General features: G+C 36.2%; 1 protein-coding gene across 4 annotated transcripts in view; it reads right to left on the bottom strand.

Moving 5' to 3' along the window:
• The window catches only part of smg7 (SMG7 nonsense mediated mRNA decay factor), a 33,112-nt gene extending 24,788 nt beyond the window's left edge, over positions 1–8,324 (bottom strand). For all 4 annotated transcript variants that reach the window (XM_056478134.1, XM_056478150.1, XM_056478142.1 and 1 more), the window contains exons 1-4: positions 8,221–8,324; positions 1,493–1,524; positions 1,001–1,118; positions 743–875 (exon numbers count right to left, since the gene is read on the bottom strand). In XM_056478134.1, coding sequence (XP_056334109.1) covers positions 743–875; positions 1,001–1,118; positions 1,493–1,524; positions 8,221–8,246 — 309 coding nt within the window. In that variant the 5' untranslated portion in view covers positions 8,247–8,324. The remainder of the gene's footprint in view (positions 1–742; positions 876–1,000; positions 1,119–1,492; positions 1,525–8,220) is intronic.
• Positions 8,325–13,013: the final 4,689 nt, after the last annotated feature.

Genomic DNA, 13,013 nt, shown 5'->3' with positions numbered 1-13,013 from the left:
TCGTCGAGAAATTTCTTAAACGCCTGTGATTGGTCATTGTGTTCCCGGGATTAGTACAAGGGGCTGCGACTGGCTCTAACGGTTAGCGCGGCTCTGGCGTTATTCACTGATGATTGACGCGGATTTGGAAAGACGGGCGAGGTTACAGTCTATAATGCGCAGTTATCACAGCTGATCCGCGATAGAGAAAAGACAGAGATGAAGTTTAGAGCTTTCATTTTCTTCATCTCAGTGAAATAGGGGCTTGTGGGTTCTGCTGTAACAGTTGTCTGCCGTTAAAGTAACATTAGTTGGATCGTGTTTATTTCTCGCTCTCGCCTCCCTTGCCATAGTAATAATCGAAAAAAAAAATAAATAAAACTAATAAATAAAATCAAATAAATAAATATTTTAAAAAATGCACCTTTTAAAAATCACGACTTCAGTTTAAAAATTGATTCATTGTGCAGGCCTAACACAGTTTCACTCATAATTGATCGAAATTGTACAGTTTTCTTACTGGCACTAATTATTTTGGCTGTGATACATTACAAACTAATAATGTCCAGAAGGTAGAGTTTCCAAGAAAGATCAACTGGAATAGATGGATCCAGCCATCCGTGTATCTGTGCTTGCAGTTGATGTACAGCAGTTATTGTAAATGTTGGCAGCAAACGGATGTTTTTTAAATTTCAGTTCCAAGTGGTACCAAAATCGATACTTTAGACAACCCTATACTGAACAATACAATAACTCTGCTTACTTGTGTGTAGAATCCACTAGCTGCCTCAAGAAACAGGGAGAGATTGGCCTGTACTTCACTTCGATTGGGATTGGCCCTGTTCTTAGCTTGACTCTGTAGTGTCGTTATTTGATTCTTAAAAGCATGGTTCCAGCTGAAACGCAAGTATATTGTGGACAAAATTAAGGTCAACCAAATATTAAACCACACACATCAAACAAGACATGATTTACGTAAATTCATAGAATCACTGCAATCTATTGTCATTAGTATTCTTACAGATCTTGCTCGACTTTCTTGTCCAGGGCGTACTCCAGGTCCGTAACCAGCATTTTCTGGTACAAGTCCTGAAGAGCCTGTCGTGACGTCCAGACCTCCGCGGCACCAAGCTTAGAATCTGCACGACACGTGGAGTTGAACATGTTAAACAGCTAATGCTTCAGCCTCACTGTAGAACGTGACCGACTGAGTCTAACAGCGCCTTTCAGCTCATTTAGAGAAAGATCTGCACGTCTTAGTAACCACATTCAATGCCATGGTTACCAGAGTGACAGGGATAAGATGACAAATATGAAACACAGCAATAGACTCCAAGCAAGTCCTTATATCACCTCAATAATTCGAGAAATATGCGTAAATAACTTGTGACCATCGCTATTCTTATATATGGTTATTATAGAGATATTTATAGGACAGTCTAAAATAAAACACCGTCAGAAAGACATTAACAAACATTTTAAATTAAATACATTAAAGGACATAGAGACATACCTGTCATGTCAGCCTTCAGGGCCTCTGCCTGCCTGCTCAAAACAAGAAATTAATATGTTAATGAAGAGAAGATTTAAGAGAGAATGATTTGGCAAGGTCTGGTGAACATCTTTGAAATGAGCATAACAGCTTCGCAGTTCGGGAGCTTCATTTTTATGCATTCACAAACTCAAGGCCATTTTGGACTCATTTGGGTTCATTTATCATAACGGACCAATAAACGCATAGTTTATGATGACATAAAATACAAATTGTAGAAAATTATATTAGTTCATTTTGAATATTTAAAGAGCCATTGGAAAAATCACTTGGCAAAAATAAGTACTTTTTGGAAATATTAATGGATGATTTGTATGTTTGCATTACATGATTATACTTCAGGACAAAATTTATTTATTTTTAAAATTTTTTTTTGGGGGGTGGGGGGGGGTTTCACTTTTAATTAATAGGACAGTAGAGAGTATTGACAGGAAAGTGTGGGGAGCAGAGAGAGGGGAAAGGATTGGCATAGGACCACGAGGCGGGAATCGAACTCAGGCCGCTGTGAGCACCAGAGTGCATGTGTCTTTGCTGCTCTTATACTGGTATATACACTTTGGTAGAATAAATTACATTTAACAAAAATCTTTTCAGAAAATATGTTTAAAAAATGTCCTAAATAATAAAATAATCATAGAAATTATTCTTTTGCACCCCAGTCCCACTGGCTGCCGGCATTGCTCATTTGTCAGGCAACTTTAGCCCTGCCCCGCACCTCTCGCGCCTCTGCATCTACGAGTGCACGAATGAGTTCTGCAACAGGAATCGCGCAAAATGTGTAGCAAAAGTCAAAGCGTGAGAGATAGTTGAACTGTAGTTGATCTGGCAAATCTGAGGGGTTGTGAGTGCCGACTTGTGGTTGTACAGCAAAACTGCAATCAAATTTGCCATACATATGTGTGTCTGTCATTTTGTGTTTGTGAATGACATTTTACAAATACACAACTATTAATCTGCAACTTCGAATTCAAAACACGGGTGTTTGGATTATTGTCTGTTTGTGCAAATCGAGAGATTCAGCTGTTCACATCAGAGCTGTGAGTTTTCATTTCAACCTACACATACAAATATTATTATCACATTCTCACATTTAGATTTGCAAGCTCTCGACTTTAGCTACAGATTTCTCTTCATAATTTACCAGATTAAATGAATAACTTAGAAAGAATATGCTAAAAATTTACTACTTAAATTTACCAGTTTCAGAACTGGCTTTACTGACAAAATGTGCATGACAATCACGTTTGATTTATCTTGCAGCACTACTGGGAATCAAATTTTTATCCAATATAATGCAAACAATTACTGATTGATTGATTGTTTTTTAATCTAACGTCCCTCCACAAGTAGCCCGTTTAAATCAGCAGACAAAAGCAATAAATGAGTAATACAATAGCAATGTACATAATACATAATTGAATAAACTTTCACACAGCATAAACACAAGATCAAAAATTGCAAAATATAATGACAGTGAAGCCCAGTACCAGTTGAGCAAGTAAAGAGACCATTCAATTAACTTTAACTTGACTGTTGACTTTATGAAAAGACTGGACGATTTACTAGTTAATCTGGTATACCATTTTCAGTTTTGCATCCATGTATTTATCCAATACCACCAGCTGAAACAGTTACTGTATCTATGCAATAGACTTGAACAATGTTTTAACCAACACAATCAACTCTTTAACAAATACCACACAGGGCCCGATGATTTCTGTGATGTGCAAAAGATAGAATTTACAGCAGGGATGTCAAACTCAATTCCTGGAGGGCTGCAGCCCTGCACAGTTTAGTTCCAGCCCTGCTTCAACACACTTACCTGTAGGTTTCGAACAAGACTGAAAGACTTTGTTTGATGAGCTGTGTATAATTAGGGTTGGAACTAAACTGTGCAGGACTGCGGAGTTTTAAATCAGGGAGTTTGACATCCCTGATTTACAACATAACCATAATAACAACAAAAAGACAAAACTACACGATTGCTTAACCCAACCAAAACATAAATTTTGTAATTTTATAAAAATTATTTATAACATGAGAGTTCAATGATATAACGCATGCCGGTTTTATCAGCACACATGCAAATGTAATTAATGTGATTGGACAGTTCAACAAAAATAATACATAAAATTACATTTAGACATAAAATTGTCTGCATCAATGCTTTTGCTCTATTTCCCTAAACTACAATACTGGCAACTCCAAACAAAGCAGAAATGTTCTGCAACGTACAGCAGTGTTTTGAATCTCAATGAATCTGCATTTATTGCGATTCAGGTGAATCAATGATTCAGTGAGCCATTAGTAACAGCCAATTGCTTCCTTCCTGAATATGGCTTAGAACAAATCATCAAAACGACTAGGAGTTTCACAAAAGGTATTTAAAGGAACTAAATTATTGGAGCTAGGCTCCAGGGGATCAAAGAAATCTGCGTTCCATTTTCCCCATCAGCCCACTTCCTAGTTCCTTTTGCACCATGCCTAGAAACTGTAACGTAATGTATGCCTGCTGAGAGAAATAGTTCAGCATTCAACAAAATCATTATATATAAATATTAAATGTTATATGCAAATAACATTTACATATTCTGTTATACTACTGAAATTTATATAGAAACTGAAATATATATTTGCAAACATTTAAAATGGATGTGGGGGTGGTGCGATGGGTAGCACTGTCGCCTTCCAGCAAGAAGGTTGCTGGTTCGAGCCTCGGGTCAGTTGGCATTTATGTTTGGAGCTGGCATGTTCTCCCTGTGTTCGCATGTTTACTCCGGGTGTTCGGGGTTTCTCCAACAAGTCCAAAGACATGCACTATTGGTGAATTGGGTAAGCTAAATTGTCTGTAGTGTACGTGTGAAAGAGTCTATGGGTGTTTCCCAGTGATGGATTGCAGCTGGAAGGGCATCCGCTGTGTAAAACATATGCTGGATAAGTTGGCGGTTCATTCCACTGTGGCGACCACTGAGTAATAAAGGAAATGAAATAAGAAAGGCGACGCAGTGGCACAGTAGGTAGTGCTGTCGCCTCACAGCAAGAAGGTTGCCAGTTCGAGCCTCGGCTGGGACGGTCGGCGTTTCTGTGTGGAGTGTGGAGTTCCCGTGGGTTTCCTCCGGGTGCTCTGGTTTCCCCCACAGTCCAAAGACATGTGGTACAGGTGAATTGGAAAAGCTAAATTGTCCATAGTGTATGACTGTGTGTGAGAGTGTGTATGGATGTTTCCCAGAGATGGGTTGCAGCTGGAAGGGCATCCGCTGCATAAAACATGTGCTGGATAAGTTGGTGGTTCATTCCTCTGTGGCGACCCTGGATTAATAAAGGGACTAAGCCGAAAAAAAAATGAATGAATGAATGAAATAAGAAAATGAATAATTTAATAATATGGATGTGTGGGTTTTGTCAAGTAGAATACTAAAAATCACAGCTCCTATTGAAAACAATATTTGATGAGATGAGATGAAACTATTGAAATCACCATCATTTTAACATTAAATTAATATCTGGGCAGAGACAAGCTTATTATCTCAGCCCTCACATTCGCTTTCAGAAATGAGATGAATACTCATCAATGAAGATGAGCTGGGGCTCTGATGGAAAGAGAAGCCTATTGCACCACCTCGGAGGACCTGGATAGTATGTAGTATATTAAATCGAGCTCAGCAGCACAGATTCAATTTGGCCTACTTATTACACTTTTTTTTTTTTTACCTTGTCTGTCTGTTTTGTATGGCATCCATTCACCCAATCAAAAACAATTCATCACCCAATGACACTGGTAGTTTCCATTGGGAAGTAGGAACTAATTTAGTTCCCTCAAAACGCCTAAACCTGACAAAAAGAGTGTACTTCAGGCCATTTTTTTGAGAACTATATTAAAAAAAAACAATTGCTTGAAAGCACCTGATGATTCAGTGAATAAAACATTGCGACTTATCGTCAACTAGAAGTGTTTAAAAAAAAAAAAACACTTCTGAGCAGCATTAAAGTGCAACAATTTAACTTTAAATGACTTCTGTAGTGTTAAGATGAAATGTGTAAAATCAATACATTTGATTTTTGATTGTGATATTGACATCAACATACTTCAGCTGGTATAGGTTGTTTTCAATCATGTGGTTTTGGTGACGCGCGCAATTCAGACGGAGGGCAGGAAGTAAACAAAACACAATGGGAGATATAGAGGAAAGTCTGTATTTTTGAGATTTATGCCGCATTTCAAAGGAGATATGAATAGAAAATAACCACATTAGTTGGGCATGATCCTTATATCATGAAGAAGGCCGAGTTTTCTACTGAACTAAAATATATTTGCCTGTCATCGATGCGGTACACTGTATAAGCTATTAAGTTACATGACAAATACAACAGTAAAGCATACTATAGCATACAGTTTGGAAGCATACTATAGATAATTACTTTAATGAAACTGTCATAGTAATTATATTGTTGCTGTGGTACAACACAACTGTAGTAATAAACAAATTCAATAAGCTTCAGTTTTCTACGCTAACCTACAATGCACCACAGTTTACACGAAAGTTAGAGTATTTATTACAGTTTATCAGTTTACTATGCTACAGTATTCGGTAGCATTCATCAACAAAAAGTTGTACACAAAAGCGTGGATGGACGCATGGTCTCCATTATTATACATTTAATTATTTTTGTAAGGGGAAAAAGTGCTCCACAATAATGAATGTCTAGTATTGTCCCAAGGGTTGCATTTCTTTTTTGTTCTGTCAATGAACTTAACATCAACAAACATTCACCGCTGCTGCACATCTCGATGTTAACCTTATGGACGTTTATTCTGCTGAAACATAGCAGGGTACGATTTATATTCTCCTGGATTTCTCCTGGAAGTGTGGTGGTGTTTATATCTGATATAAAATTATATCTGATATAAAATTATATCTTTATTCAACACATAAACATATTTATTCATATAGCTAAACCTGTATATAATCTTTATTGTTGCTGTCAAACAAATTATCGTGTTCTAAAAAAAAGTTTGCACACATGGATGTATTGAAAAAAATGTTTATTACATAACACCTCTTCCATTTTTCGGCCAGTTTCTTGACCTTTCTCTCCCCTTTATGAGCAAAAACGTTTGGAAGTTTATAAAAGCTGTTGGGCATTTATTTTAGATTGATTTAGACAATTATAAACAACATAAAACTGAAATATTTTGATGTTCTAATAGCGATTCCTATGTAGAAGTATGACTTCCTGCCCTCCATCTGAATTCCGCACATCATCAATGATGTCATGTGAAAACAACCTATAGTATAGATATGCTTAGGTCATCATGACGATACTAATGCTGATATACTTTTTTAAAAATATTATTTAAAAAAAAGTATTGCTATAACACCATAAATTCCCTAATTACACAAACACACATCTAATCTCTTGATCTTAAAAATAAAAAACAGCATTACAACAGCTATACGGGATTCTTAGGAATTATTACACTCCAACAACTATGACATAACGAGTCACATTTTATTTGACCTTCTGATATCATTGTACTGGTAAACCATCAAAAAGTATGCATTAGACGCAGATGAAACCCCCCTCCAAACACGTGGGATTGTGTATTAGATAACAACTTCAACAGACAGTAGATGATCTGTTTAGTCATACAAGCTCCATTTGAGGCCCCAGATAATATTAAAGAGTATCAATATAAAGCTTTTCTGCAGTATTACTTCCTTGTGTCAGCAGTCAGCTAACACAATACCAGATCACTGAAGTTGTCAACTTAATTTGACGTTAGACGCTAAAACGTGTTGTCTGACTGTCATCATCATGCATTCCTTCACAACACTCCCCAACAACAAACACACTGCTTACAACCTTTCACGTTCAAACGGCCTGGATTTGTCATTACCAGCTGCCAAATTCATTTATCACCTCACTCGCTCGATTCATGTCAGGCTGGTTTGAGATTACTGAAGCACAAAAAAAAAACAGATATCGGCATAGATAGTCTCAAGAAATCCTCCACCAGAATGTCTATTATTTGCTCGAATCGGTGATCGATAAGGGTAAAACTATCGAGTGCCACAAGTCACGACTAAAACAAGGTCAAAACTCACATGTCGTCCACATAACTAACAGCTGTATATAAGCGCCTTACATCAGTCCAGTCACAACTGGCTCATCACTGTAATACATACTTCAACCTAAAATGAAAGGAAATGTGTAACGCATATACGCAATAAGAAAAGGTCTATTTTTCAGGTGATTTCCACAAATACCATTAGTCACCCGAAACCTTATGACTAACGTAGCAAACAGGTGTAACTGAATTGTTTTCTGACTCCATCCAGTGGTATGTTTGTAGCTAACGCGGGCTAACATAGCACAACACCTAGCATGTCCTCCCACAACAACTGTTTTGTAAACACGAAATGCCGTTGGACCATGCAAAGGTCTCGATTTGCCTAACAGCCCGAGTATTAATCCTTTTAGGCGATGTGTAGGATAAAACATTAACCACTTCTGTTTATATTTAGTTTCGTGTCTCGTTTACATGCTAGCATGCTAACTAGCCTAGCGTCTAGCAGTGACAGCCAAAGCTAGCCGAACAACATTCCGATAAACCACAGTCGGCCTCATTGACAGAAGCACGCGCTCGTTCGCCAATTTGCGCCTGAGAATATCCGGATTCTACTCACCGTAAGTATTGGGCGCAGAGGTTCATCCTGTCGGATCGCCAGTCTTTTAGACAACGACAGGTTCACAAGCTAAATCTACTCCCGGCGCCATATTGTCCATCACATCGTCATTGGTGAAAACGGTCCAGACGTACACACAGGAGCGCGCTGAACTACGTCACACACCCCGCCCCCTCGCGCACTTACTTTTCATAAACAGGTTGATATTTTTATTGTATAATTTTTAAGGAATGAACATGCCATCCCAAAACAACCAAGAAATTATTGAAACAAAGACAACACTGAAATAAACGTGGAATCATTCATAATAAAAAGTATAGCAAAGTCAAATACTTCAGGACTTTTTGGTTTCTGCAGGAATATCAAAGGGTGTAATTCTGTGTTGCAGTTAAGTAAGTATCAGTGGTGTAAAGAAACAAATTACAAATACTCAAACGACTGTAATTGAGAAGTTTTTCTCAGGAAGTAGTTTTAAAAAGGAGTACTTTTACTTTTTACATTACATTTTAGTGCAGTATCGGTACTTTTAATCCACTACTTTCCTTCAACCTGCAGTCACTACTTTATTTTTCTTGTCTATGGGGATTCGAAAACATGTAACCTAAAATCAACCAAATATCAATGTCTGATAATGTTACAGCTTGACGTTGTGTGGACGTTACAACTATGGATTTTGGTTACCATACCTGATGAATAAATGTCATTTTTTGGCTTCAATATGACGTTGCTTTAAGATGTTGGCTCGGCGTTGGATTTTGTTCACTTTCTAACACAACCTAAAATCAACTAAATATCAGTGTCATTTCACGTCGTTATTGGACATCAAAATAACGTTGATAAATAAATAAATGGTGACACGGTGGCGGAGTGGGTAGCACGATTGCCTTACAGCGAGAAGGTTGCTCGTTAGAGCCCCCGGCTGGCTCTGTTGGCATTTCTGTGTGGAGTTTGCATGTTCTTCCCGTGTTTGCGTGGGTTTCCAACGAGTGCTCCGGTTTCCCCCACAGTCCAAAGACATGTGGTACAGGTGAATTGAATAAACTAAATTGTCAGTAGTGTATGTGTGTGAATGTGAGAGTGTATGAATGTTTCCCAGTACTGGGTTGCAGCATGGAAGGGCATCCGCTGTGTAAAACATATGCTGGATACGTTGGTAGTTCATTCTGCTGTGGCGACCCTAGATTATTAAAGGGACTAAGCTGAAAAGTAAATAAATGAATGAATGAATAAATAAATCATATGTAAAAAAAAAAAAAAAAAAAAAAAAAAAATATATATATATATATATATATATATATATATATATATATATATATATATATATATATATATATATATAAAGATTGTCTGTGTGTTGTGTGTTTGAAACAAAATTAATACTACTGACAGTACAATCAGTGCATAAAACTCAACATTAATTTTATTTCAGATCTTTAGTCCCTTATTTATCAGGGGATGCCACAGCGGTTAGCAATAAACAGTCCTGAACAGTCTGCAGACCAATCATTTTGCTTAATAATATCACATTGTAGTGTCAAATTATTATTATTATTATTATTTTTTTTTTTTTTGCTTAAAGGCAAATTCAACACACTTGACAATGACTATTAAAATGCAGAATTAAAGAGCTTGCTCAGCCAAAAATAAAAATGTACACAATACACATTATTTATTCACCCACCTTTAAGAGTTTCCTTATTCAGTTGAACACCAAATAATATATCTTGAAGAAAGCTCAAAACTGTAACCATTGACATCCATAGCAGGAAAACAATATGGAAGTCAATGACTCCAGCATTCTTCGAAATATCTTCTTTTATGTTCAGCAAAAGAAGGAAAGTCAAACAGGTTTAAGAACAAGTGAAGGGTGAGTAACGATGACAGAATTTTCAATTTTGTGTTAACTATCCCTTAAAGATCTTTAAACTGCTCTCCTTGTGTCAAATGTTTTTTGCGAAACTTGCCAATATATAATTGGATTTCCTTTTATGTATTAAAGCTTTCTTATTTTCAAACAAGGAAGGACCACAAATCATTATTGCTTATATTTGCTTACATATCATGGTATAAAACAAACAAAAATCCAGCCGCAAACATAATGAACAGTTCAACTAAGCCGTTTCTCCATTGGAAACACATTTAAGAGCATTGAGAGCTTGTTTTCAGTCTTGATGAGTCACGCTGTGACTGTAGTGCTGCTTCGAATTTCAAATGCCTGTCATCAAGGACGCAGTTTGTTGTGCTGATAAACACATCACCGATGCAATGGCAAATTTGTGAGGAAAAATGTTGAACAGACACCACTGAGGCTGAGCTAAGAGAAATAGCATATTCAAAGCTGCACACATGTTTGTTTCTATACTTATGGTCAGTATTTAAGGTTAACCAAAGCAGATGCTATTATTCAAAGTGATTTACAGGCGAGAGTAACATAAGAAGTAACAAAGAAGCAATTAATACAAGCAGCTCATTTGGCAGCTGGAATTTAAATTATTCTGCAGATATAATTATATTTGCATAATACATTGGACAGTATTTGCTGATTGGTTTGAGAAAAAAGACCATTCCAGTGGTGCTGTGATCAATGACTCACACTTTACAGCCGTAGGCCCGTAGGATGTTTTGCTGAAAAAGAGTCTAACGGTGTTAATGAGAGCGGGCCACTGGTTTGCCTCTCTGGACTGCTTGTCTGGACGTGTGTGTATTTGAATGTATTTTTAGTGCTAACAAACATGGGGTGCAAATGCAATTTAACAAAAGAGAGTATACAAATCTGCTGGACTCTTTAGGAAAAAATCTGTGAATATGCATACAATTTACTGTGTTAATTTGAAAGAATCTTCCATTTACTGACTTTCACATATGTTTAACACATAATTAAACATCACATTGTTGTGTTTTAACCAATAATATTCTGACAGTATATTTTCTGCATATCATATACACTGATATTGATACTTATTATTTTAGGAGCTTTGTGGAATCATAAACTGTAAGATTATGTGTGAAAAGCTTTTGATGCAGTTTTACAGACAGTGGGGTCCTCATAAATAAATAAGCTTTATAAATTGTACACAAAGTAAATTAAGTTTAACTTTTTTATATAATCGTATAAACTTTTAATATTTGGGGTTTCAATTATCAAACCTTAGCAACAATAGTAGTTGCTGCTTTTTTATTTGATTAATTAATTAATTAACTAAATAATCAAGGTTTTTACCAAGGTATTAGGGTAAAAATAGTTACAGAAAAATTATTTTGAAATCTGCAATTCTTCAACCATACATGCACTCAAAAATGACGTTTGCTGTTGTTCAAACTAATTTAAAATGAGCTGAAACAACACAAATCTTGAGTTTTTTTGTGTGGGGACAACTCAATTGTCTTATGTTCAATCTACTTAAATTTCATTTATTCATTTTCTTTTCGACTTAGTCCCTTTATTAATCAGGGGTCACCACAGCGGATGCCCTTCCAGCTGTAACCCATCACTGGGAAACACCCATACACTCATTCACACACATACACTACGGACAATTTAGCCTACCCAATTCACCTATAGCATATGTCTTTGGATTTGTGGGGGAAACAGGAGCACCCAGAGGAAACCCATGCGAACATGGAGAGTACATGCAAACTCCATACAGAAAATGCCAGCTGACCCAGCTGAGGCTGAGACAACACAGCGCTACTGTGCCACCCACCACTTAAATTTGTAAAAACTAATAAGCTAACTTAATTCCTTCATGTTGACCCAACACAAATCTGATAGATGGAACCAAACATTTTTTACAGTGTGTCAACAAGAAGTTGAATCATTTTTTTTTAAATTGTCATTCTAATTGACAAAGGAATATCCATTTTGATCCATATTTCTTCACCTATTTTAACATTTTCTAAAAGGTTTAACTGAAATTGAATTTAATATGCTTTACATGTTACCCTGACCACAACACCTTATGTCTTATGTTGTACAGGTATATTTTTGGCAATAGCAAAGGAATGAACCAATTTTAAATTTAACATAAATATATTTTATAAACTTCCTAGTATTAATAAATCAAAAATCCATTTTGGTTAGTAATGTGCATTTTTACTTTTTTGAACCCACAGATTCTAGAAATTCAGCGTCGAAACATATCTCAACCAAATATTGTCATATCCTTACAAACCATGCATGCATCAAAATCAGGGGTACCCAAACTTTTTCTTATGAAGGGCCAAAAACCAAACTTGATTGAGGGTGGAGGCCCAAAGTTAAATAAACCAAACTATTACATTAAAGCTACCATGGTAATTTCCTAATTTATACATATTTAGAAATAAATTTAAAAAATACTTTAATCGTATTAATAATCATATATATATTTTTTACATTTTATAATGAGCGTCCTTCAATAAAAACAAACCATCTCATTTATAACACAATGGTGTTCAATGCTAAATTCAGTGAATGCACTTGATTTGCTCGGCAAGGATCCTTACATTTTTTAAAAATCTGATTCATGCACAACATTTAATTGAAACATTCCATTCCATTTGCTTTTTTGTTTCTTAACAATTTAACAAACAATCAAACAAAAGGTTGAAGAATTTGAAAATTTGAAATGACGAGCTCTGTTGAAGGCATTGGTCCCAACCTTCTCAGATGAGATGGTGGGCCAAATCAAAGGTTACCATGGGCCACCTTTGGCCTACGGGCCCTAGTTTGGAAATCTCTGATCAAAAGGAAAGATTATTTATTAAGCTTATAAATAATGTAGCCTACAGATCTCTATTAAAAAAACATTGTG

Source organism: Danio aesculapii, chromosome 2, assembly GCF_903798145.1.
Source record: "Danio aesculapii chromosome 2, fDanAes4.1, whole genome shotgun sequence".
Classification (NCBI taxonomy): domain Eukaryota; kingdom Metazoa; phylum Chordata; class Actinopteri; order Cypriniformes; family Danionidae; genus Danio; species Danio aesculapii.
Note: the sequence above shows the minus strand (reverse complement) of the source record. Positions and strands in the feature narration are given on the sequence as shown.